This window comes from Cydia pomonella, chromosome 1, assembly GCF_033807575.1.
Source record: "Cydia pomonella isolate Wapato2018A chromosome 1, ilCydPomo1, whole genome shotgun sequence".
Lineage (NCBI taxonomy): Eukaryota > Metazoa > Arthropoda > Insecta > Lepidoptera > Tortricidae > Cydia > Cydia pomonella.
Window position 1 is genome coordinate 31,403,278 of NC_084703.1, and position 25,186 is coordinate 31,428,463.

General features: G+C 38.8%; 1 protein-coding gene across 1 annotated transcript in view; it reads left to right on the forward strand.

Annotated features, from left to right (window-relative positions):
- Positions 1–23,988, forward strand: part of LOC133528493 (importin-5) — a 44,502-nt gene extending 20,514 nt beyond the window's left edge. Inside the window, exons 5-18 of the mRNA XM_061865885.1 lie at positions 1,278–1,403; positions 2,008–2,219; positions 2,437–2,668; positions 2,752–2,895; positions 2,987–3,106; positions 3,620–3,815; positions 4,896–5,048; positions 5,128–5,301; positions 5,707–6,011; positions 6,094–6,234; positions 11,434–11,653; positions 11,761–12,061; positions 15,853–16,066; positions 22,461–23,988. Of these exons, the coding sequence (XP_061721869.1) occupies positions 1,278–1,403; positions 2,008–2,219; positions 2,437–2,668; positions 2,752–2,895; positions 2,987–3,106; positions 3,620–3,815; positions 4,896–5,048; positions 5,128–5,301; positions 5,707–6,011; positions 6,094–6,234; positions 11,434–11,653; positions 11,761–12,061; positions 15,853–16,066; positions 22,461–22,550 (2,628 nt within the window). The 3' untranslated portion in view covers positions 22,551–23,988. The remainder of the gene's footprint in view (positions 1–1,277; positions 1,404–2,007; positions 2,220–2,436; positions 2,669–2,751; positions 2,896–2,986; positions 3,107–3,619; positions 3,816–4,895; positions 5,049–5,127; positions 5,302–5,706; positions 6,012–6,093; positions 6,235–11,433; positions 11,654–11,760; positions 12,062–15,852; positions 16,067–22,460) is intronic.
- The last annotated feature ends 1,198 nt before the right edge of the window (positions 23,989–25,186 follow it).

The window sequence follows — 25,186 nt, forward strand, 5'->3', positions numbered from 1 at the left end:
GGAAGCGATTTTGACGTGTCTTTTTATTGAAATACCCCTTTAAAAAACAAAAAAAATAACGCAAATATGTAACAATTATAGATAATTTACAATCATTGTCATCATGTAATAAATAATAGTTACCGATTTTTAAAAAGCAGTTTTCTATAAAAATACATGTCAAGATTGTTTACCTTTTTTCTAATGCAAAAAAAAAGTCCCCAATCCGTATTGGGCTAGCGTGGGGACTATAGCCCGAGCCCTCTCGCGGCCGAGCCCAGCAGTGGGACGTATATAGCTGAATTATTATCATTATTAAAAAAAAACTAAACTTAAATTACAAAACACAAACAATTCACATATATTAAACAATTACAATATTTACACATAAATTTATTAGATTATGATAATTGGTTAATTAAATTACACCAAACGAATATAAATGCTTTTTAAAAATACAATTATCACGTGTCATAGTGGGCATGTGGCGCGTGAGATTTCGCCCTGTGACCAAATATCGAGCTGTCATGGGCCCCTGCGACCGCGTACAAGAGCCTGTTGGTGCTGCCGCGCACACGGCGCATTGGCGACGCGACGCGTTTGCGCAGAATAGCATGAAGATCGTCCGTGTGTACCTCCGCGAACATACCCGACGCACTGTAATACCGCGGTAGCCCCATCAGCATCCTGAAAGCGTTATTGTAGAGGGTATCGTACACAGGCTGCCATTGCTCCACAGCCTGTGGCAGGCACAGCAATTTCAAAAGTTGGGCAATACGATCTGAACAAGGTTATTTTAATGTTTTTTGTTGTGCATTTTGCAAACCTGCAGATCAAAATTTTCGGTGATAGTTCCCTGCGCTCCCTCTCTACGTCAATGTCCATCATTTGGAGACAGAGTGACATTACTTAATCCTCCCAGTACTTAAACTGTGTTACTAATTTCAACTGAACACTCCCTAACATGACTGGTGGTACTATGCTGTAAAACATACAGCCGGTGCCGGCTTTGAAAATTAATAACTCAGTCTTATTAGAATTGTACCTGAGGCTATGTGCCGCCGCGTATCTTTCACATATGAGATGACCAGTAACTTAAGTGCGCAAACCGAAGGGCTAAGTAATACCATATCATCAGCATAGCTGATGTTATTGAAACACTGTCCTCCTACTGAACAGCCCGGTCGAATGCCGCTGAGCTCATCAATCAATTTGAGCACATATGTCACACTTGCATATTACCTTGTACTTGAACAAATACTATTCGTGGATTTACTTTAAATATTTATATATTACAGGTTGTCGTCCACTCAATGGAGAAGGCTGAAGATGATTCAGCATTGAAAGTGTTGATTGAACTGGCAGAGTCTGCACCGAAATTTTTACGACCACAACTCGATAACATTTCTCAAGTAGCCATAAAGGTTTGTAATGTACAACTTCATGGATTGCTTATTTTAATTATATAGTTCTGCATGGCATTGTTAAAATGTTCATGTTCATATAAGCTGATGCATTTCATACTGTTCATTTTTGATTAGTCTTATTACAAACAGCCAAAAATGCTAGAAAGATTTTGTTAATCCTAGTAAATCTTACTTTTCATCCCACATGTATAAATAGAATAACTATTACATTAAAAATGTATAAAAACCCCCTACACTTAATTAATATGCGAACAAAATTAATTTTATGCCAAAAATGCCTTACATAATTCTGGAAAAGAGTTGATACTCTTCAAAGTGCTGGAACGATTTCTATGAAACATAGCAAAGAACCACTGCAAGAAAACTCGCTTTCTCGTAAGAAAACGCAACGAAATCGGCCCATTCGTTGTAGGGTGCTAGGGCTACGATACCACTGACAGGACTGGCGTCAAACATATAACACCCCTCTTTGCGTCCCTTTGCCCTTTTGACCCTTTTTGCGTCAGAGGTTTGAAAGCAGAATTCAAAGAGAACTATGTATAAAGCTAGGCCTAGGCAGTAAGTAGTTGTATAAAACAGACAATATATTTCCTCTTGATAGATGGTTGGAGACAAAGATCAAGAAGATACGTGGAGGCAGCTCGCTTTAGAAGTGATGGTAACACTGTGCGAGACCGCGCCGGCGATGGTGCGCAAGCAGGTGCCCATGGCGGTGCGCATGCTCACGCCGCTCGTGCTGGAGATGATGTGCGAGATCGAGGACGAGCCCGAGTGGGCCATGGAGGATGAAGTCGCTGACGACGACAATGAGAAGTAACCCTCTTTTTTTAGCTTTGTGAAAACTTCAAGTGTAATGTAAGATTTCTTTATAGGCTGCATCACAAACTAAAAAACAAGATAATTAGCATTATTATGATTCATATTCATTTGGATGTCAGTCCCTTGCTAACATTTGTACTGGGCATATTTGTATCCACCAATCATGTACAGTACAAATATTGATGTCTTAACATAGCCCTTGATATTCCAGCAACAACGTAGTAGCCGAATCGGCACTAGATCGCATGTGTTGCGGTCTCGGCGGAAAGATAATGCTTGGGCTAATTGTGAGCGCGGTGCCCGTGATGCTGCAGTCCGAGGACTGGCGGCGGCGCCACGCGGCGCTCATGGCGGTCTCCTCCGCAGGCGAAGGCTGCCACAAGCAAATGGAACAGATGCTTGACCAAGTTGTATCTGCAGTACTCAACTACCTGGCTGATCCTGTAAGCTTCTTTGCGTTTATTCTGTGATTTTACGACATAATAACTATGCTGCTTGTGAAATGACCTAGATTTTTTGTTTGCAGCATCCCCGCGTGCGTTACGCTGCTTGTAATGCTGTGGGGCAGATGTCAACGGATTTTGCGCCAGTATTTGAGAAAAAATTCCATGACAAAGTTGTTCCGGGACTATTCCCGGTACTTGACGACAATGCAAACCCGCGTGTACAGGTATTGTTAATAATAATAAATCACTTGCAAAAGTCTACAATGTGTTAATAATGCAAGTGTTTAAAATAGTGATTTATTTCCTTCCTAACAGGCTCATGCTGCTGCTGCTTTGGTTAACTTCAGTGAAGATTGCCCAAAACCAATTTTAACTCTGTATTTGGATCCATTGATGAACAAGTTGGAAGCAATTTTAACTGCTAAGTTTAAAGAGGTAAGAATACTCATTATTGTAGCTGTCCCAGTGTTCGTTAGTGATACACTAATATTCTTAGGTGCATCACTTCCATAGCATTGGGAGATTAAATGTGACAGAAACCCTGAGTTTTCTCCTTAGACGACTCGCTATATCTGTTACAAACATTTAAATTTGTATGCATCTTAGTTGAACATTCCTAAATGCAAACTTAAATTGCTAATATAAATCATTTACCTGGAGATGTTTAAGATACAACCTAAATCACTTCCTACACATACATTCTCAAACATGCATTCATAATAATAGGTTACGAAACATAATACCGCGGGCGCTTTAGCAATGGATTAAAATTATTGACGAGCAAGGAAAATGAGCTTGTGTTCCGCCGCGACGTTCATAAAACTTATAGGTCACCGGTTTTTAGTCTGTATCTTATTTGAGAAAATCACTATTATGATATGCTTGTAATATATCAAATCTTCAGTGAAATAATTAGACATGCATACAAAGCTAAGAATTCTGTTTCAGTTGATTGAACATGGCAGAAAACTCGTGCTTGAACAAATTGTGACTACAATTGCTTCTATTGCTGACACAGTAGAGAAAGATTTTGTGCCGTATTACGACCGTTTCATGCCGTGCCTTAAATATATTATCGCTAATGCGACTACTGCAGAGCTGAAGTTGCTTCGAGGGAAAACCATTGAATGTGTTAGTCTTATTGGTAAGAGTCAATAAAATTATTGTTTCATATTTAGAGTCAGACCAAGATAAGTTGGCAGTAATTTTGATAGCCCAGACAGTGCAAGTGTTATTATAAACGTCAAACTTCTATGAAATTATGACGTTTACTCAACACTTGCACAGGCTGGGCTATCAAAATCGCTGCCAATTTATCTTTGTCTGACTCTAGTTATATTTTGTTAATCTGTGCAATGTCAGTTAGTGGATGTACTACAACGGAAAAAACTGCATACATATCTACATCGACGATTTTTGGTACACAGGTATTTTAGACCAAAACATGTAATTTTTCCACCAGTTCCTAAAACTACCCCCTTAGGGGGGGAGTAATGACGTCATAAAATTTTTGTATGGGACTTGAAATTTTTCATAACCTATCGTGTGAAAAAAACCAATCCCATACAAATATTGATGAAGTAATAACCCCCCCCCCCTCTCCCTCCTATGGGGGGGGGGGGTTTAGGAACCAGCGGAGAAATTAAAAGTTGTAAGTCTAAAGTACCTGTGTACCAAGTGTTTTGGAAAAAATCACCGAGCCACATCTCACCTGGGGAGCCCAAATTTGGCATGTTTCGAAAATGTTTTTTAGATTTTTGGAAAACAGGTGGCTCAAAGGTAAGAGTGTAGTATATTTCTATAATCGTCTCATAATGTTCTTTCATTTGATACCCACACGATAGGTTTTGAGAATCAAAATCCCATACAAAAAGTCGATGACGTTATTACTCCCCCCAAGGGGCGGATTTTTAGGAATTAGTGGAACAATTAAATGTTTTGGTCTAAAGTACCTGTGTACCAAAAATCGACGATGTAGATATGTATGCGGCAAAGTAGCTTTTTTTCCGTTGTAGCACATCCACTAAGTGTGACAATGGCTCTCATGTTAATGTACATGTCAGGACTCTCACACCCATTACTACATCATAGTCATAGTGAACCTAATTGGTAGCAAAAACAGTTGGTATTTTATTTATTTATTTGCAATGACTGGGTTTTGATTCATGCGCCTTTTGAAATCTAGATGTACCCATATTGACTTGAAAACATTCTTGCATCACAGGTTTGGCTGTAGGTGAAGAAAAATTCTTAGCGGATGCTTCTGATGTAATGGATCTCCTTCTGAAGACCCACTCTGAAGGCGAGCAGCTGCCTGCTGATGACCCGCAGACCTCATTCCTTATTTCAGCGTGGTCACGTATTTGCAGGATTATGGGTATGTGAAACTTCACGTATATTTTTATCACAATGTTTTTAATTAAAACAGAGCTAAACAGTAATATTGTTAATTTTAGGCAAGAACTTCGCCCAGTACCTCCCCATGGTAATGGAACCAGTGATGCGCACTGCGGCCATGAAGCCGGAGGTGGCGCTGCTCGACAACGACGACCTCGAGACCATCGAGGGTAACCTCGACTGGCACTTCATCTCCCTTGGGGAGCAGCAGAACTTTGGCATCAAAACTGCAGGTACTCTCGACACCTGTCTTCGTAAGGCGGGCATATTGTTACGTGCACACTTTAGTTTAGAGGTGTGTCACTGCCAAAATATGCAATATCAATTATTTACCATTAATTAAATACCATGAGTCCTATATAGACATTTGATCCTCAGGAAAATCAAGATCGTTTGACATTATATTCAAAAAACGGTCAAGTAGCCAATTAGAGGATTTCGCTAACACCAACCTTCATAGGACGGAAGTCAGATAGTAAACAGATAATAGCCCTCTATACATTTGAACACTAATTAAAATCCTATACAGGTGATTTACAACTATAATGTATTCAATTTTATCAAGTCACCTTGTACTGCTTTGTTTTTTCCTAGTTACATATTTTTTATAAGCATAATTAGTTATTAAATTCTTGTAGGCCTTGAAGATAAAGCCTCCGCGTGCGACATGCTCGTGTGCTACGCTCGCGAGCTGAAGGAAGCGTTTGCGGAGTACGCCGAGGACGTCGTCAAACTAATGGTGCCGATGTTGAAGTTCTACTTCCACGACGGAGTACGCACGGCGGCCGCCGAGTCTCTGCCCTACTTGCTGGAGTGCGCACGCATCAGGGGACATCAGTATATCGAGGGCATGTGGGCGTACATTCTGCCAGAACTGCTTAAAGCTATTGATTCTGAACCAGAGCAAGAAGTACAAGTCGAACTTCTTAACAGTTTGGCCAAGGTTGGTTTGTCAAAATACTTTGAAAAAGAAAAGACTTGAGGTGGATAAAGAGAATTGTAAATCATTGCATATTATGTTACAGTGCATAGAACTCTTGGGCACTGGTTGTCTGGGTGAAGAGACAATGGCAGAAGTGCTTCGCATCCTCAATAAGTTGCTAACCGAGCATTTTGAGCGCGCCACGGAACGTAGACAAAAGCGTGCGGACGAAGATTATGACGAGGTATTATTATAATACATCACAATTTTTGTTTCTGAGTTATGGATGTTTTGTATGGTATATAAGTATGTACACAGTGTATCACGACGCATTTCTGAGGCCAATAAAAGGAAAATTATTTACGAGTTTTAGGTCAATTTCGCCAAAAACATATTTAATTTTTTCGGTTTTTTTAACGTACATAAAAAATAAATGTTATTACTAAACCTGCCCTTAAAATGATTTTTTACTTTTTATTTGGAAAACCTAGTGTTATTTGTCACTTTTTAACACGCTTTTATTAGGTCGATCTGTATGTAACTATGTAATGGAATCCAAGGTAACTAATTTAATCATCTTCCAAGGACTACGATCGTCATGAAAATTGGCAGCTGTATGTAGTTCTGATGACAATACAATAAAATGGTACTGTCGAACTGATCTGATGATGGAGCCGGAAGATATGAATTGGAACTTCATGATGGAACATTGTATCAGCTATGTTTGGATTTGTTAGAAAAGTCTTGTAATGAACTTTGTCCACGATTAGGTTTCAAGGTCTCATGATGAAGCCGGAAGATAGGCACTGGCATTCCATGATGGAATATCGTATCATAAGCGTGTTTTTTAAACTATTAATTTATTATTTACATCTATGAATGAGAATATTAGTCTACATATTAGACTAACTCCCATAGTAGCAACATCGCCATCAAAAAGGCGTTTAGCATTAAGTAACAATAAAATAGTACATTACGATACAAGTGCGAAAAATAGGAAATTCGAAATGAGTGGCGATAAATTAAAACACGACCGAAGGGAGTGTTTTAAATCGACACGAGTTGCGAATTACCTATTCGCACATGTATCGTACAACGTTTTACAGTACATATGGCCCTTTAAATGTTCGACACAGTAACGTAATATGCTACTTCTCGCACTAGTGCTATAAAATAGCCCCATATGTACTGTAAATGTTTGATTTTTCTCTCTTGGCAATTGGCATTAACTCAGAAGCTAGCCGAATTCCTGCAAAGTTTATTATTTAAATATGATCAAGAAGACTATTGTGTTCCATGCATTTCCCTCTATACCTTCTTGATGTTTAGCCTATAAAGAAAGTTACTTAATTTACTCAGGAATGCACCCTTAAAATTAACGGACTTTAAAAAAACACCGTGTAGATGGCTCGCGTACCCAACCCTCCTACTAAAGGGTCTAGCCGCAATCCTATAGTGAAACTGCCCCTGGCTGAAATGTATACCTTTCTTAGAAGCGTCAATTGGTCTTATTATAAGATATCATTTTACAATATTTCAAGCCTGGAATCCCCTTGGTTTGGATAAAAAAATATAATTATATACATAAAATCTTTTTTAATTTTTCTAAGCTAAACTAATGGTTAGATTTCTTTGAAATTCGGATTATACATGGCACTAATAGCAATACATTTTCAAAAAAAAATCAAGTTTCTAACTTATTTACAAAGGCCTAAAAAAATTTTTTTTTTGTTTAATTTTTTTTTTTATTTACAAGAGGGCGACAACCTCAATTTTTAGGTATTTAATGCACACTACAATATTGTATGAAATATTTTTTTTTTATATAAAAATCCATTTGTGGCAACAAGGTAAAAATGTCATACTAATGCAGGCCATTCGACTTAAGGCGTCTGTAGGTTACACATTGGGCCAACGTATTTGGCTCATTGTGTACTTCCGCCTTTACAACCATTTAGTAGGTATCAACGAGCAGCAGCTAGTCGAGCAGAAAATTGTTTACACTAAGTAGGTATATATTTTTTAATGCAGTATTGCGTATTTCATAATAGGAATGTTTACGTAGTAGTTGTTTACGTACAGCAATAGTAGATTACATACCGAGGCCAATAAAATAAGAAATGTCTCAGAACACATGTAATTATCGGCCGAAGCGAAGCTGAGGTCTATTATGACATACGCAATACTGCCTTAAAAAAATATTACGTATCAAAAGAAACTAAAAAAGTAAAGCACATTTTATTAAAATCCTACAATTTACACCTAAACATAACACTTATAATTACTCATCCTCGTCACTGTCTGTATTAATACTAACATTTATACCTTCGGTCTTGAACAGTGCACAGAGTTTTTTTTTTTTTTTTTTTTTTTTATTTGGGAAACATACAGCACATAATAATACAATAAGGTACAAGATAAAGTTAGAACATAAGCCAAAACAGTTTCCACTTACAGCTAATACAAAATTCCTTTGCTCCGAAAAAAAGTACAATATTTGGGTATTTTTAATTTAAAGTTGAATTTAACAGTTACATTTAGTAAATAAGATAATACTCGAGCACGATTAACAATTATAACAAGCATACTTTAGAATATTGAAAATAACAAGCACAATTTTTATTTAGACTTTGAAATTTCTAATAATAGGTACAATTACAATAACAATACAAGACAAGCTAACAATTTTATTACGAGCTACGAAGTAGATAACGGAATTACCATTTTTTTGTTATGATTTGTTTTTTTTTTTTTTTTTTTTTGTTTGTTTGGTGACAGAAACAAATTTATTACACTTATGCTGGAACAAATCAATGTGTGAATATTTCTTGTTGTAAATATTGCATGATCTTGCTAAAAATTTGTTGTTTACATATTTTTTGCGAGTAAATGGAACGGATAGCAAAGCAGTGGACCGCGTACGAGACGTAGGACATCTAAATAACACCTTGCTGAGAAGATCTTCCGAATCAATTAAATTATTTAATAATTTGTACAAGAAAATTACATCCCGCTTTTCTCTTCTTACTTGTAAGGACTCAAATTTCTCAGGCTTAAAGGATTTGAATTTATACTTCATACGATTAAGAAATTTTTTTTGAATACTTTCTAATGAATTAATGTGTACCAAAAAGTGAGGACTCCAAACTGTAGATGCGTATTCCAAATATGACCTTACATATGCATTATATAAAAGAAGTAACGTTTTGGGGTTTTTGAAATCTTTACTTTGCCTAAATATGAAACCAAGCATTTTATAAGACTTAGATGTTATCTTATCTATATGTGAAACCAATTGAATTTCACTGTCTAAATATACTCCTAAATCTCTCACCTCAGTAACTCTAGTGAGTGGTTGGTTTCCAATGGTATAATTAAAGGTTATAGGGTTAAGCTTCCGCGTAAATGTAATAATTGAACATTTATTTATGTTTAAATATAGGTTATTACATAAACAGTAGTTGTTTAATCTATTAAGGTCATCCTGCAAATTGACGCAATCAGCCTCGGACTTCACAACGGTAAATATCTTAGTATCGTCAGCATACAGTAACACTTTAGAATTTAAGAAACAGTTAATCACATCATTGATATATATGTTAAATAGTAGTGGTCCTAAATGCGAGCCCTGCGGTACCCCTGACGTAATAGGCACAAAACTAGATGTGTACCCTTTAATAGTAACTGCTTGAGTTCTATCCCGTAAGTACGATGTGAGCCAACGCAACAAGTCACCATGAATACCGAACATTTCAAGTTTCTTTAGTAAAACCGAGTGTGAGATTTTATCAAAAGCCTTTGAGTAATCGGTATAGATAGCATCAACTTGATAATTCTTGTCCATTGCGCTCAGAACATAATCAAGTAGCTCACACAAATTAGACTCTGTTGACCGTTTATTAATGAAGCCATGCTGCTGTGTTATTAACATCGGTCTTATTGTTGGGTAGAGCGTGTCATAAATTATTTTTTCAAATAGTTTAGGAAGTACTGATAATTTGGAAATGCCACGGTAGTTCCTAATATTATGTTTATCACCGCTTTTAAAAATAGGCACAATTATGGATTTTTTCCAAATTTTTGGTAAGGTCCCAGACCTAAGTGAAATGTTGTAGAGTAAACATACCGGTAACGCAAGAGATTATGGCTAGGCCGCGGAATTCTGGATAAAAATCTGCCATACGACAAGTAATATATAATTGCCGCTACATGTGAACAACAACCTACTGTTCTTAACCCATTCGCACATTCACAACAATATTGATCGATTGCTTCTACTCCAGTCTTTTCGCCATCATACTTTATGAAGCATCTATATACCTTCTTAGACATATGCCAAGAATGTATCTGTATTTTACGGTTAATGGTCGTAAGACGAATGGCCTGCATTAGTAAGACATTTTTATCTTGTTGCCACAGATGGATTTTTATAAAAAAATATATTTTATACAATATTGTATTGTGCATTAAATACCTAAAAATTGAGGTTGTCTCCCTCTTGTAAATAATATAAAAAAGGGTCTAGCCGCAATCCTATAGTGAAACTGCCCCTGGCTGAAATGTATACCTTTCTTAGAAGCGTTAATTGGTTTTATTATAAGATATAATTTTACAATATTTCAAGCCTGGAATCCCCTTGGTTTGGATAAAAAAAATATATAAAATCTTTTTTAATATTTCTAAGCTAAACTAATGGTTAGATTTCTTTGAAATTCGGATTATACATGGCACTAATAGCAATACATTTTCAAAAAAAAATCAAGGTTCTAACTTATTTACAAAGGCCAAAAAAAATTTTTTTTTTGTTTAATTTTTTTTATATTTATGGATTTTTATAAAAAAAATATATTTCATACAATATTGTATTGTGCATTAAATACCTAAAAATTGAGGTTGTCGCCCTCTTGTAAATAATAATAGAAAAAAATTAAACAAAAAAAAATATTTTTTTAGGCTTTTGTAAATAAGTTAGAACCTTGATTTTTTTTTGAAAATGTATTGCTATTAGTGCCATGTATAATCCGAATTTCAAAGAAATCTAACCATTACTTTAGCTTAGAAAAATTAAAAAAGATTTTATGTATATATTTTTTTTTATCCAAACCAAGGGGATTCCAGGCTTGAAATATTGTAAAATGATATCTTATAATAAGACCAATTAACGCTTCTAAGAAAGGCATACATTTCAGCCAGGGGCAGTTTCACTATAGGATTGCGGCTAGACCCTTTCCGAGCGCATTTTGGGCACTTCAACACCACCACCTACATAATTGTAGGAAATAGAGGTTGGCGGCCGATCCTTAAGCTCATCTCATCCGGTCAAGTTCGCTGCGTTCAATTTCAAAAATAACGGGATAAGAAAGGTTAATCAAATCAGTATTCAACATCATTAGAACCTTTATTGTAAGTAAAGATGACAATTACATGACAAACAACATGACAGGTGGTAGAAGAGCAACTAGCTGACGAGGACAACGAGGATGTGTACGGGCTGTCACGAGTGGCCGACGTGCTGCACGCGCTGCTCTCCGCGTACCGCGAGAGCTTCTTCCCGCACCTAGACACACTCCTGCCGCATCTGGTGGGGCTCATGGCGCCCGGTCGCCCGTACTCTGACCGCCAATGGGCTATTTGTATATTCGATGACGTCATCGAGTTTGGAGGTATGCTTTATTCGATATATGATTACATACTCGTACCTATTATGTGATATTCCTTTGACGAGTAATTCCCTAATTTCTGTTTATGTTTGACATTGCTCTTGTCTCAGGTCCGGCATGTGTAAAGTACCAAGACATTTTCCTCGAGCCGATGCTAAATGGTCTCTGCTCTGCCGAGGCGGAGGTGCGGCAAGCGGCGGCGTACGGTTGCGGAGTGCTGGCGCAGTTTGGTGGCCCACAGTTCGCAGACGCGTGCGCGAGGGCAGTCCCGCAACTCGCAGCTATCGTCGCTGAGCCCGACGCCCGCTCCGTTGAAAAAGTTAACGCAACCGAAAATGCTATATCTGCGGTCACTAAAATAATCAAATACAATCATTCTAAAATCAACAGGGATGAAATTATTAGGCATTGGTAAGGGTTTTTTTTTTAAATTGTTATCATTTGCATCTGGACCCGGGTATGTCCTTAAACTACGTCCAAAAGAGAGGTATGGGCACAGTAATTGTCATCCCGCTTTGTGTGGTAGGGCACAGTTCAGCGGATGCCATTTCTATTCCAGAGCAGAGCCCAACTGGGGAAGTACCTCCTCCTTACAGAAAATCGCAGCCAAATAACACTAGACCCTACTCATAGTGTTGTGTTCCTGCCGGTGAGTAAGGTTGCCAGAGCTCAACGAGGATGTGGCGTGTTGACGACGGGGGACCTACGGAACTCCTAATACTGCAATTGGTATGTGTGGGCGCGGAGTACAGGCGCGGCTATCAGGGAGACCCGGTGAAACGGCTGTCCGCTGGCCGCCCGCAGGTCAGTAGGGTTCCCGAACCCAGGGACTACTTAATCTCCGCCCTGGGAGGCTGAACCACCAACCTCGCGCAAAATCCCTGTTGTAGTAGTCGTGCCGGAGAAGGAGACCGGAGTGGACCCGGCTGCTGTAACAGGGGGGGACCGGGGGCCCTTCCGTACGCCGCGCCTGTGGACCGCAATACCCTACATAACCTTTTGGCAGATTTGTTCCATTATCTTGTCCTCTAAGCCGTCAACACGCCGAATCCTCATTGTACACTTAAAAAAAAAATGGCAAATAAGAGTAAGAAAAGAAACGGTTTCTCGGCGGCATCCCCTTCCACGCAAGTGGACTTCTGTAATATCAGGGGACTGCATTCAAATTTAAGCGCAGTCCATTACCACCTAGAATCTGCGCAGCCGACCATTCTTTTTCTAACGGAGACACAGATATCCTGCCCGGCGGACATTTCATACCTGTTGTACCCCGGCTATACACTGGAACACAAGTTCATGAGACACGCCGGTGTGTGTATGTACGCCCGGCAGGATGTCTGCTGTCGCCGCCTTCATGCCTATGAAGACAGGGACCAGCGGCCACACTCGTGTCTACGCGTGCCTGTACAGGTCTCACAGCGGCAACACGGAGACGACTCGGCTCTTCGAGCACCTACAATTAACGGCTGACAGACTTCTCGAGCAGTACCCTTCCGCAGAGCTCGTGATTTTGGGGGACTTTAACGCCCACCACATTGAGTGGCTTGGTTCCCGGTCCACTGACCACGCGGGAAGGTCTGCTCACGAATTTTCTCTGGCCTATGGACTCTCGCAACTGGTACGTTCTCCCACGAGAATACCAGATATCGAGGACCATACAAGCTCTCTACTGGACCTCCTGCTGACCTCACGTCCGGACGGATATTCCGTTTCAGTGAACGCGCCTCTCGGTTCATCCGATCACTGTCTCGTCCAGACTCGGGTACCAGGCGCGCGGCCCGATCCACCACGGCCAACTAGCTCGCGACGCGTGTGGCAGTATAAGTCAGCAGATTGGGATGGATTGCGTGAATTCTACGCGTCGTACCCGTGGAGGCAGCTCTGTTTCACATCAGAAGATCCTGACTCCTGCGCAGCCAATGTCGCCGAGACAATACTGATGGGAATGGATTGTTTCATTCCCAACTCGGTAATAGCTGCGGGAGCGAAGAGACGTCCTTGGTTTAATCGGCCCTGTAAAGAAGCTACAGTTCGCAAGCAAGCCGCCTACAGGGCTTGGACCAAGGCCGTAGCTAATAAGGATCCGAACGTTTCTGATGTGAAACGCAAATTAAACGCTGCCTCGAGGTCCAGTAAGAGAGCCATTGCCAGGGCTAAATACGATTTCGTCGGCAGAATTGGTGAGAAACTAGCGGGCTACCCCACTGGGAGTCGCGCGTTCTGGTCGCTTGCCAAAGCTGCCGAGGGAAATTTTTGTCAGTCGTCCTTACCACCACTGCGGAAAGCTGATGGTGATCTGGCCCATAGTGCAAAGGAGAAAGCCGATCTTCTTGGTACTCTCTTTGCCTCAAACTCGACCCTGAGCGATGACGGTAGCGCCGTGCCGCCCACCATCCCGCGGTGCGTATACTCCATGCCAGAGATCTCATTCACGCAGAGGGATATTCGGCGGGAGTTGCTATCGCTGGACGTTCATAAGTCGAGCGGGCCAGACGGCATACCAGCGATTGTACTTAAGCAGTGTGCTCCTGAGTTATGTCCCGTGTTGGCGCGCCTTTTCACACTCTCCAGCAAGAAACGGCATGTTCCATCTTCGTGGAGGACGGCCCTTGTGCACCCTGTGCCTAAAAAGGGCGACAGATCGGACCCATCGAATTACAGGCCTATCGCTATTACCTCTCTTCTCTCAAAGGTCATGGAGCGTATAATTAACGCAAAGCTCCTGAGATACCTAGAAGAACACGACCTGATCAGTGACCGCCAGTATGGTTTCCGCCACGGTCGCTCGACTGGTGATCTTCTAGTGTATCTCACACACCGCTGGGCTTCGGCCATTGAGAGTCAAGGTGAGGCATTGGCAGTTAGCCTAGATATAGCGAAGGCGTTCGATGGGGTCTGGCATAGGGGTCTCCTATCGAAGTTACCATCTTATGGACTGCCGGAGGGACTATGCAAATGGATCGCTAGCTTTTTGTCCGGCAGACGCATACGAGCCGTAGTAGACGGAAGCTGCTCCGATAGCATGGACATTAACGCTGGCGTTCCGCAAGGTTCTGTGCTATCCCCAACGCTGTTTTTGCTGCACATCAATGACATGTTGTCTAACGACGACATTCATTGCTATGCGGACGACAGTACTGGGGATGCCTATTACACAGGCCGTGCCAATATCCCTCGTTCTGTGGTGCTGGAGAGTCGTGAAAAGCTTGTGTCGGACATTGAGAGTACTCTATCCAGAGTTTCGGTGTGGGGTCGGGACAATCTAGTCCGATTCAACCCCACCAAGACACAAGTTTGCGCGTTTACCGCTAAGAAAACCCCATTTACTGTGGTCCCACAGTTCCAAGGCTCAGTCCTTACCATATCAGGGAGTATTGGGATCCTCGGTGTCGACATTTCCAGTGACGTCCAATTCCGTAGCCACCTGGAAGGAAAGGCTGCGCTGGCATCCAAAAAACTGGGTGTGCTCAATAAAGCGAGGCGATACTTTACTCCGGGGCAAAGACTGCTGCTTTATAAATCGCAAGTCAGACCCCATATGGAGTATTGCTGTCACCTTTGGGCAGGAGCACCCGCATGCCAGCTTGGACCATTCGACTCAGTCCAAAGGCGCGCTGTACGAATCGTCGACGATCCCAAACTCACAAGCGGTATTGAACCTTTAAGTCTAAGGAGAGACTTTGCCTCCTTGTGTGTGTTCTACCGCTTGTACAATGGGCTGTGCTCTGAAGAATTGTTTGACATGATGCCAACGGCCGCTTTCTATCACCGCACCGCTCGCCGTCGGCAGGGTGTTCATCCTCACACCCTAGAACCTAAATGGTCGCGTACTGTGCGGTTTAAGAGGAATTTCCTCCCGCGAACGCTTCGGCTGTGGAATGAGCTTCCTGCCGAGGTTTTCCCGAGGGGCTACAGTATGGGGTTCTTCAAAAAAGGAGTGTACAGGTTTTTAAAGGGTCGGCAACGCGCATGTAATGCCTCTGGTGTTGCAGGCGTCCATAGGCTACGGTGACTGCTTACCATCAGGCGGGCCGTATGCTTGTTTGCCACCGTCGTGGTATAAAAAAAAAAAAAAAAAAAAAATTTATTTAAATATTAGAGCACTCGCTTTTATACTTCAATATATTAAAAAGTACATGTAAAATACTTGTGATCAAATACCAGAGGAAATGAATCGTAACAAAGCAAAATATAAATTGTAGGTTAACATGGCTGCCAGTGGTAGAGGACACGGAGGAAGCGCCGCACGTGTACTCGCTGCTGTGCGAGCTGGCCGCCAGTGGGCACCCGGCGCTGGAGGCGCCGGACGCGCCACAGCGGGTCATCGCTTTGCTGGCCGAGGCCTTCCTGCGGGATGCCGTGCCCGATGACAACCCCGTTTATGCGCAAATGGTTGCCCTACTCAGGCAAATTCAGGTCAGCAAAATCACCTTATTCTTTTTAGGGTTCCATACTAAAAAGGTACAAAAGGAACCCTTATGGTGCGACTCTGTCCGTCCGTCCGTCACGCCGTTAAATATCTCGAGAACCACTTAAGCTATTGGTTTGAAATTTGGAATAGTTATGAACAATGCTAACCATTGAAAGTATTATTTTGTTATTTTATTTATTTTCAATAACTATGGGATATGCCCAATATGAAGAGGGGGCAAAATTTCAAAGTCTAGAGACTAGGTCAAGTGGGGTATCATTTGAAAGAGCTCAAATTGCCCATTCCAAAACAATTTTTTACAGTACATATGGTGCTACTTTACCCCACTAGTGCGAAAATCAGCATATTACGTTACTGTGTCAAACATTTGAAGGGCCATATGTACTGTAAAACGTTGTACGATACATGTGCGAATAGGTAATTCGCAACTCGTGTTTTAATTTATCACCACTCGCTGCGAATTTCCTGTTTTTCGCACTTGTATCGTAATGTACTATTATTATTTTTTAGTAGTGGAAAAAATTAATTTATGCAGGAAAATGTGCAAAAAAAAACCATTTCCCCCTTATCTCTGAAGTTTACCGAAGAAAAATTAATATTGAGGTTTCTAATACCATTTTTAGGGTTCCGTAGTCAACTAAGAACCCTTATAGTTTCGCCATGTCTGTCTGTCCGAGGCTTTGCTCCGTGGTCGTTAGTGCTAGAAAGCTGAAATTCGGCATGGATATATAAATCAATAAAGCCGACAAAGTCGTACAATAAAATCTAAAAATTTTTTTTTTGAGGGTACCTCCCCTACACGTAAAGTGGGGGTGAATTTTTTTTTTTTGCTTCAACCCTACAGTGTGAGGTATCGTTGGAAAGGTCTTTCAAAACTAATAGGGGTCTTCAACAAACATTTTTTGATAAAGTGTATATATTCGGAAATAATCGCTCCGAAAAAAAAATGTGTCCCCCCCCCTCTAACTTTTGAACCATAGGTCCAAAAAATATGAAAAAAATCGTGAAAGTAAAGCTTAAGAAAGACATTAAATGAAAACTATAGCGGACATGATCAGTTTAGCTGTTTTTGAGTTATCGCAAAAAGTTTCCCCTTCATAGTAAAAAGACTTTAATTTGGTACTGATTATGCAAATTTGCCTATTTGTTTAACTCGCGTGAAAGGTACCGTTTCATCCCTTGGTTAACAATTTACTATACTTTAAGCTCCAGTTTAGCTTATTGTGACGGAAGAGTAACTACGGAACCCTACACTACGCGTGGCCCGACATGCTCTTGGCCGGTTTTTTTCTAAACTGAATAGTTTGCGCGAGAGACACTTCCAAAGTGGTAAACTGTGTCTAGTACCTCATTCTCTAAAATGAGGTGTTACAATGTCTTCAAATGAGGAGAGGTACTAGCAGTTTTGCAGCATCGACTATTCCATCAACTCCAACGGCAGCAAAACATATTTAATGTAAATGCATATTTAGGCATTGCTAAACTTCCTTTATAAATACACATAAATATTTAATTGGAGTGCAATTCTGGAGGTTAAAAACAGAACTTTAACAACCGAAGACATACATTTAAGAATCAAACTAAGGACATAAAGTAAATACATCCTACATTGCAACTTAATTTGATGCTTTTATGAAACTTGTTCTAATTTAGCAGTTTATTATTTTTATTGTTAGATTGTTCAGTATCAATCCTTGCTACTTGATATCATTTTAAGTTTAACATTCATATATTGAAATAAATACTAACCATAAACTACCAAACAAACAATTAACAAACTAAGGAGATCAAATCCAATATTTTTTACTAACTTACCATCTCATAATTTATCAGTAATAATATCATTGTAATATGATAACAAAGGAAAACCTCAATAAAGTTCGCGCGTTAATGCCACCGGCGTGTAATGTACACTTGATTTTTGTATGCAAAAGATAGAAAGACCCACAGGTATATTTTATCGCGAAACCAATGTTGATATATTGTTATTTTGGCATAATTATAAGAATGGTCACTGATCACGATTTATAAAATACAACTAAAGATTACGAACAACTTTTTCGAGTTTCTCGTACTATAAATATGTCAAAATCATAAATGATCGAAATACTATGCGAAGTACGTTAACAAAAAGTATTACTAATTCAAATCGTTAAAATGTACATGTTTATTTCACCTATACAAATTATATTTACTTTTTTATTAATAAACTAATGTAAAATATCATATTTTGTGTACGCCACTGTATTATATGTCAATAATTTAAATAATATTTTGGTCTCTTAAACGATAACTGTTTCTAAGCAAGCTTCGTAAATGCCCAGTGAGACTTGGTTGACATTTCATTTCAATCGCTTATTAAATAACCATTTCACTGTCTAGTCTAATTGATTCAGATTATACATGACACCAGCAATATGAGTCTTGAGGTCAGCTTATACTGGTTTGCGCGTTAGTACAATAATAGCTAACAAATATGGAGGCCTACCGCGAACCACGAAGTTTTGCTTCGCTGTCGCACTTACGTATGAATTTACAAGTGTAACAGAGAGAATAAACTTTTTTCGCTTCTCTGATGATTTTTCGCGCCATTTTGACAAGTAACTTATTAATGCTAGGATCAAAATGGCGTAATATGTATGAAAGCTTGCCGACGCTTACGCTTGTTTTCTTTCGTGTTTCATTTTTAACGGATTTTCGATGAGGTGTTATTGAAGCACGGTGCTTGTCTGTCTCACTCCCTCTGTCGGGAAATCTAATTCATTGTTTCATTTTGAAAGGATTTTTGAGGGGATGTTACAGTGAGGCGAGTGAATGGTACAAACACAACTCATTTCTCGGTGGACATTTTGTCCTTGCAATAAGGTTTGTAGTTGGGCAGTTGATAGTGTGGACGATGAGTACGATGACGTCGATGACTCATTTCTTCCTTTTAATGTCGGCGAGCACCGAGCGCCTCGCGACTCTCTTGCGAGTTGTGAGGAATGCGAGTGAGTTAGAAAGGCTGAGAGTATTTTTGAAATTTTGAAGTGTTTGAATTATTTGTCTGGTAAGAGCTGTGTGTGATGCGCGCGAGTAAATGAGTAAAATTAATAGAGGAGTGATGTATGACTATGGGGTGTGATGTTCTGCGACCATTTAACAAAATGAGTGGTACAAATGAGGTGCCTCACGAGTGAGCAACTCAACACTAATTTTGAGGTAGAAATGTTCGTTTTGAACTGGTAATACTTCAGGTGTAAACCACATTTGGTATTCCGTTTTAATACAATTAAATTCTCGTCTTAAGCTATATATATTATTCATGTATTACTATACTTTAAAAAGTAAATACGAAAACGATAATTACAGGATATTGTACTACGCCCTTATGGGATACCATGCTGGATTTATGGTGGCCATGACACTCGCTTGTCAATTTGTCACTTCATTCGGCATCTGACGTCTGTCACTTATAGTATTTTTCAAGCAGAAAGGGTGATCAGGAAAGAACAGATATCATAAAAATACAATTTTGCTAGATTTTAAGATTATATATTGTATGGAGATGACACCTATCACCGTACCCAACATGTTTTAAAAATACTCTAGTCCCCAGCTGAGCAAGGCTTGTACTGTATACATTATAAGTGCTTAAGGATGATACTTTTGAAAGTAATTTTGTACGTAAAGTGAATAAATAATTACAGACTCCATTTTCTATACCTTTAATTAAACGCTGCCAACTACACAAATGCAGGATTTTGTTAAATGTGTCGCCTATACTTCGATGTTAATATATATATATATATATATATTTGTCGGTTGCCATAAGGACGAGATTTGCTTGTATCTTCAAATAACCTGCCAAGGTGTCCTTATGGCAAGCAACAAAGTGGAACGTTTTGCCGGTTTCGGTCGCATATTTTGACGTAACTTCAGTATTCCATACAAAAACGGATTTATTATGTTTGTCACCTAAGTAAGATAATCATTTATATTTTTGATTATTACATAAAGGTTCACATCTTTCCCGTCATACCGACGCGTGACATTGACAGATGTCATTGTGACAGTGACATTTCTTGGTAGATTTGATGGAATTTTATTATGAATTAGGGTATAGGGAGCGTGCATGAACTGTAGGAGGCAGCACAGGAGCCGTCAGATTTTTGGCGAGAGGCGTAAATGTGATGTTTATTGTTCCGATGTAGCCCACAAGATGGCAGAACCTACTATGCACAAGAAAACACGTGACGTGTAAATTTGCATGTTTATGGTTCCGATTCAGACCACAAGATGGCAGACCCTCCAACGCGCACGGTCCCTATAGTCAATATGTATTCATATTCATATTCCTTTATTGATAAATTTACAAATTTTACATGTCAAAAGGGTAATACAAACATATAATTAGTCGATGTCAATAGAAGTACAATTAATATACTTAATCGTAATCAAATTAAATTACAGTAAAATAAAACAATATAAAAATAATCAAAACAATTCAAATATCCAATAAATTAAATTACATTACATCATTATTATAATATCATAGCCATAATGAACCATTTTACTACTTAAATAAGGTTGATTTTTGGTTAATTATTTTTTAATAATTACTTAGTGAGTTTTGCTTGTCACCTGGCGATATTATCATTTACATTATTTTGGTTACATTTACATAATAGTAATTTTATGAAAGCTTTTTTCAATAAAACATCGCATTTAACAGCTTATTGAAAACCTCGGCCAATGGTCATACTCACATCATACATATTGTATGACGTGACGTAACACACAAATCGCAAATCTAAAATCTTTTAATGCTCAGATACGGTAATTAATTATAAGAAAGTACTTTTAAGACGAAAGTGGAGGACCCGCGCGATATCGCCTTTTCATACAAACACAGTCCTCATTTCCCTCTCTGGATATTAACACTATCGATCGTATATCAATCAGAAGAGGAGGTTATCAATTCGGTTTATTTTTTTAAATGTTTTGTTACTCCACAACTCCGTCATTTCTGAACCGATTTTGAAACATATTTTTTTGTTCATATTTTATTGTTTTGTTGTTGTTTGTTTGTGGTCAGCCGCATTCGAGGGGAGCCAGTGCTGTCAAACTGGTCTAACTTGACAGACATTCAGACGTACTCTCAGAGTAAACAACAATTGAAGCGATATACAATGTTTGAATTTATATATATACAGATTGGTCCCGTTTTGTCAAAACTCAGTTCTGATGATGGGATCTATGAGGAATCGAGGGAACTCTTCAAATGTGAAAGGCATACATATAGTGATTTTTGTATTTTCTTTGACAAATCAAGCATTTACATTTAAAAAAGTGACATTTGATGAAGTGGAACTGCTGATGATGATCAGAATGGAACTCTTCAACGACGCATTGTACACGTTTGGCGATTCGTCCTCTTCGCTGTGTTTGTTAAGCGTATTAGATTTTCAAGACATATTTTTGTCAAGTTCAAGTTCTGACGATGGGGTCCATGAGGACTCGAGGGAACTCCTCAAATGTTCAAGGCATATATATAGTGATCTTAGTATTTTCATTAACAAACCAAGTATTTTCATTTGTAGAAGTGACATTTGATGAAGTGGAACTGCTGATGATGAACAGAACGGAACTCTTCAATGATGCATAGTTCACGTTTGGCAATTTGTTCTCTTTGCTAAGCAGTTAGGTTTTCAAGGCACATTTTTATATTTCTATCCTATTTAGTTTTTTTAATAATAATCTGGTGCTTTATTTCATGCATGGTTTGAAATAATTTATCTTAAATACAGTCGAATACCCTATTGCGGGTAGGTATCTTACCAGTCAACCATAGGGCAAATCTGAAATGTGTCAAGGTGGGTGCAGTGGCAAAAAAACAACATGTTACCTCCTTTTCTACATAATTAGGCGTAGGACGCTGTCTTTTTAATTTCGTTGTATGAAATCTCAAATCAACAATAATCGTTCTTTCACCGGTCTCCCTCAATGAAGTGTTTTTTTTTCTTAAAAATTATATAGGGTTCCATACTTAAGGGTAAAACGGGACTCCGCTGTCTGTCCGTCTGTCACTTGGCTATATCTCATGAACCGTTATACCTAGACAGTAGAAATTTTCACAGATAATATATTTCTGTTGCCGCTATAATAACAAATACTAAAAAGTACGGAACCTTCGGTGGGCGAGTCTAACATCCCCTATGTTTGATTAATATAATATACATCAATTTATGTAGAAATATTTATAAATATCCAGAGAGGAAAATGGGGACTATGTTTGTATAGAGAAACAGCCGTACCCTTTCCTCTTAATGTAAATTATTAGCGGGAAAATAATTATTACCATTAAATTGTTTCTGATTTATTTCAAATTGTTTACAGAGCAATGCTGAACTGTTTAACTCGTGCCTGGTGCAGCTGAGCAATGAGCACAAGGAGGCGTTGCAGATGGCGCTGTCACACGTCGCCTAGTACCCCTCGTTTCACTGTTTCTACACCTAGATTTGTTATGGCACGGACATGGGCTTGCTTGTCATCGATAAGTACCTTGACGTTTTAAATTAGAATAGCTGGGCCCTCAGCTCCGCCAGCTTGGGGTTTGGTCAGTGTCAAATCCGGATGGAGTTTCCCTCTGATCTGGGTGAATATACAAGAATAATGTAGCCTTAGACCACCCAAGGGCTTGATTTTGCTACGCGATACTATTCATGAAACATTTTTTTATATGACAATAATGTATAAATCGAAAACAATGTCCTTATTCGTGCCAGTCGTCTAGGTATGTACCTATTACTCATCACCGCTATCCTCTACCGCCCACTACTCGTATATGTTTTGTAGAGCACTCCGCCTTATTGTCATTTTCCGTAGCCTGTAACGCTGCCTTTATGTCCGCCTCTTATCCTTCATCATATAAACATGTTGAAAATATTGTTTTAGTAACTTCAAAGACGATAATACTTATCAAGAATATTATAGGAACGCAAAAGTTTATACCTATTTACCGCCAGGAAATTTTTATTCGATCACACGTTTAAAAAATGGGGTTGACAAATAAATTACTGTGATATACTTTTATATAAACGTTTAATTTCGACTTGCAGCCATTATTACTTGTCTAACACATCTGAAAATACATTCGACGTTGACTTCTTTTGTTAAGATACTTGCTTTTTATATTTTTCGTATGTAATGTATTTTATAAGGACATTTTTTGATGCAGAAAAGGCTCTTATTTTCATAAATATGCATACATTTGGCTACCATAAGGTAGCGGTTTCTGGCGATGGATTATTTGTTGTTTAATAACTTTGACATCAATATCTTGATTATAAAGAATTATCATAACCAATAAGTACAGTAGAAGATCGATAGCTTCTCATGCTGAGATAAATACCATTGATTGATGAATAAAACCGTTCATCAACCGATAAATGATATTTTTGTATTAGGTAGTATAAGAGGCTGTGATAATTTTTGCAATTATGATACCTATTTTCGTTATTGAGAGCTATTATTGTAAAGGGATACAATTTTTTGTATTATCTCAGCATAAAGCAAACTAAGAAATCCGTTAGTTGATTACATCATTGTATTTAGAGTTTACATTGTCCTAGCTATCGGCTTTCTACTGTGCCTGTTACAGGTGCGCTGGTTAGCTGATACGTGTCACCGAGTGGGCTGAGATGTACCTATGTAATAATTACAACCATTAATTTATTTTGTCTAGACGTGATACCGACCTCATTGCAGTACATTCTAAAGATCTATAATAAGAATAGTTACTGTAGTGATATGTCTTCCCGGCTCGCGTTGCTATTTCACGAAACGTATCGGTTAAGCAGTAATCCTGTGCATATATTATTACGCATTTGTTTGACTAAAATTAAAAGTAATTGACATTCTACAATTGTTTAATTTTTTCAGCAATTATAGGTTAGAGGAATTCCTAGTTGCGATTTTTCCATACAAACGCTCTCGACTGTTTCCTCCCTGGATTTTTAACCTAGAGCAATGATTTTTTCAAATAAGCTCAATATCATCAATATCTGTGCCGCTATGTTTTGCTTTTTGGATTATTTTATTTTGAAGAAACTTACAGCGCCTCGAAAATCGCAAAAACGGTTCAATTTAATTGGCTGTAAAAAAAAAAGCGGCCAAGTGCGAGTCGGACTCGCCCATGAAGGGTTCCGTACCATTTATGACGTATTAAAAAAAACTACTTACTAGATCTGGTTCAAACCAATTTTCGGTGGAAGTTTGCATGGTAATGTATATCATATATATTTTTTAGATTTTTCATTCTGTTATTTTGGAAGTTTCAGGGGGGGGGACACACATTTTTTCACTTTGGAAGTGTCTCTCACGCAAACTATTCAGTTTAGAAAAAAATGATATTAGAAACCTAAATATCATTTTTGAAGACCTATCCCTAAATACCCCACACGTATGGGTTTGATGAAAAAAAATTTTTTTTTTAATTTTTATGACGTATTAAAAAAAACTACTTACTAGATCTCGTTCAAACCAATTTTCGGTGGAAGTTTGCATGGGAATGTATATCATATATTTTTTTACATTTTTCATTCTGTTATTTTAGAAGTTACGGGGGGGGGGGGGGGGACACACACTTTTTACCACTTTTTGGAAGTGTCTCTCGCGCAAATTATTCAGTTTAAAAAAAAAATGATATTAGAAACCTCAATATCATTTTTAAAGACCTATCCATAGATACCCCACACGTATGGGTTTGATGAAAAAAGATTTTTTGAGTTTCAGTAAGTATGGGGAACCCCCAAAACTTATTGTTTTTTTTTTTTCTATTTTTGTGTAAACATCATAATGCGGTTCATAGAATACATCTACTTACCAAGTTTGAACAGTATAGCTTTTATAGTTTCGGAAAAAAGTGGCTGTGACAGAATCGGACAGACAGACGGACATGACAAATCTATAAGGGTTCCGTTTTTTGCCATTTCGCTACGGAACCCTAAAAAGGCACAGTATAAGTATCCAAAAAATCAAAACATAGCGGCATAGATTAAGGTAGAAGTACTAGTGCTCGACGCTGCACTAGTCACAGACATGGGCACTATTTCATGGTAATA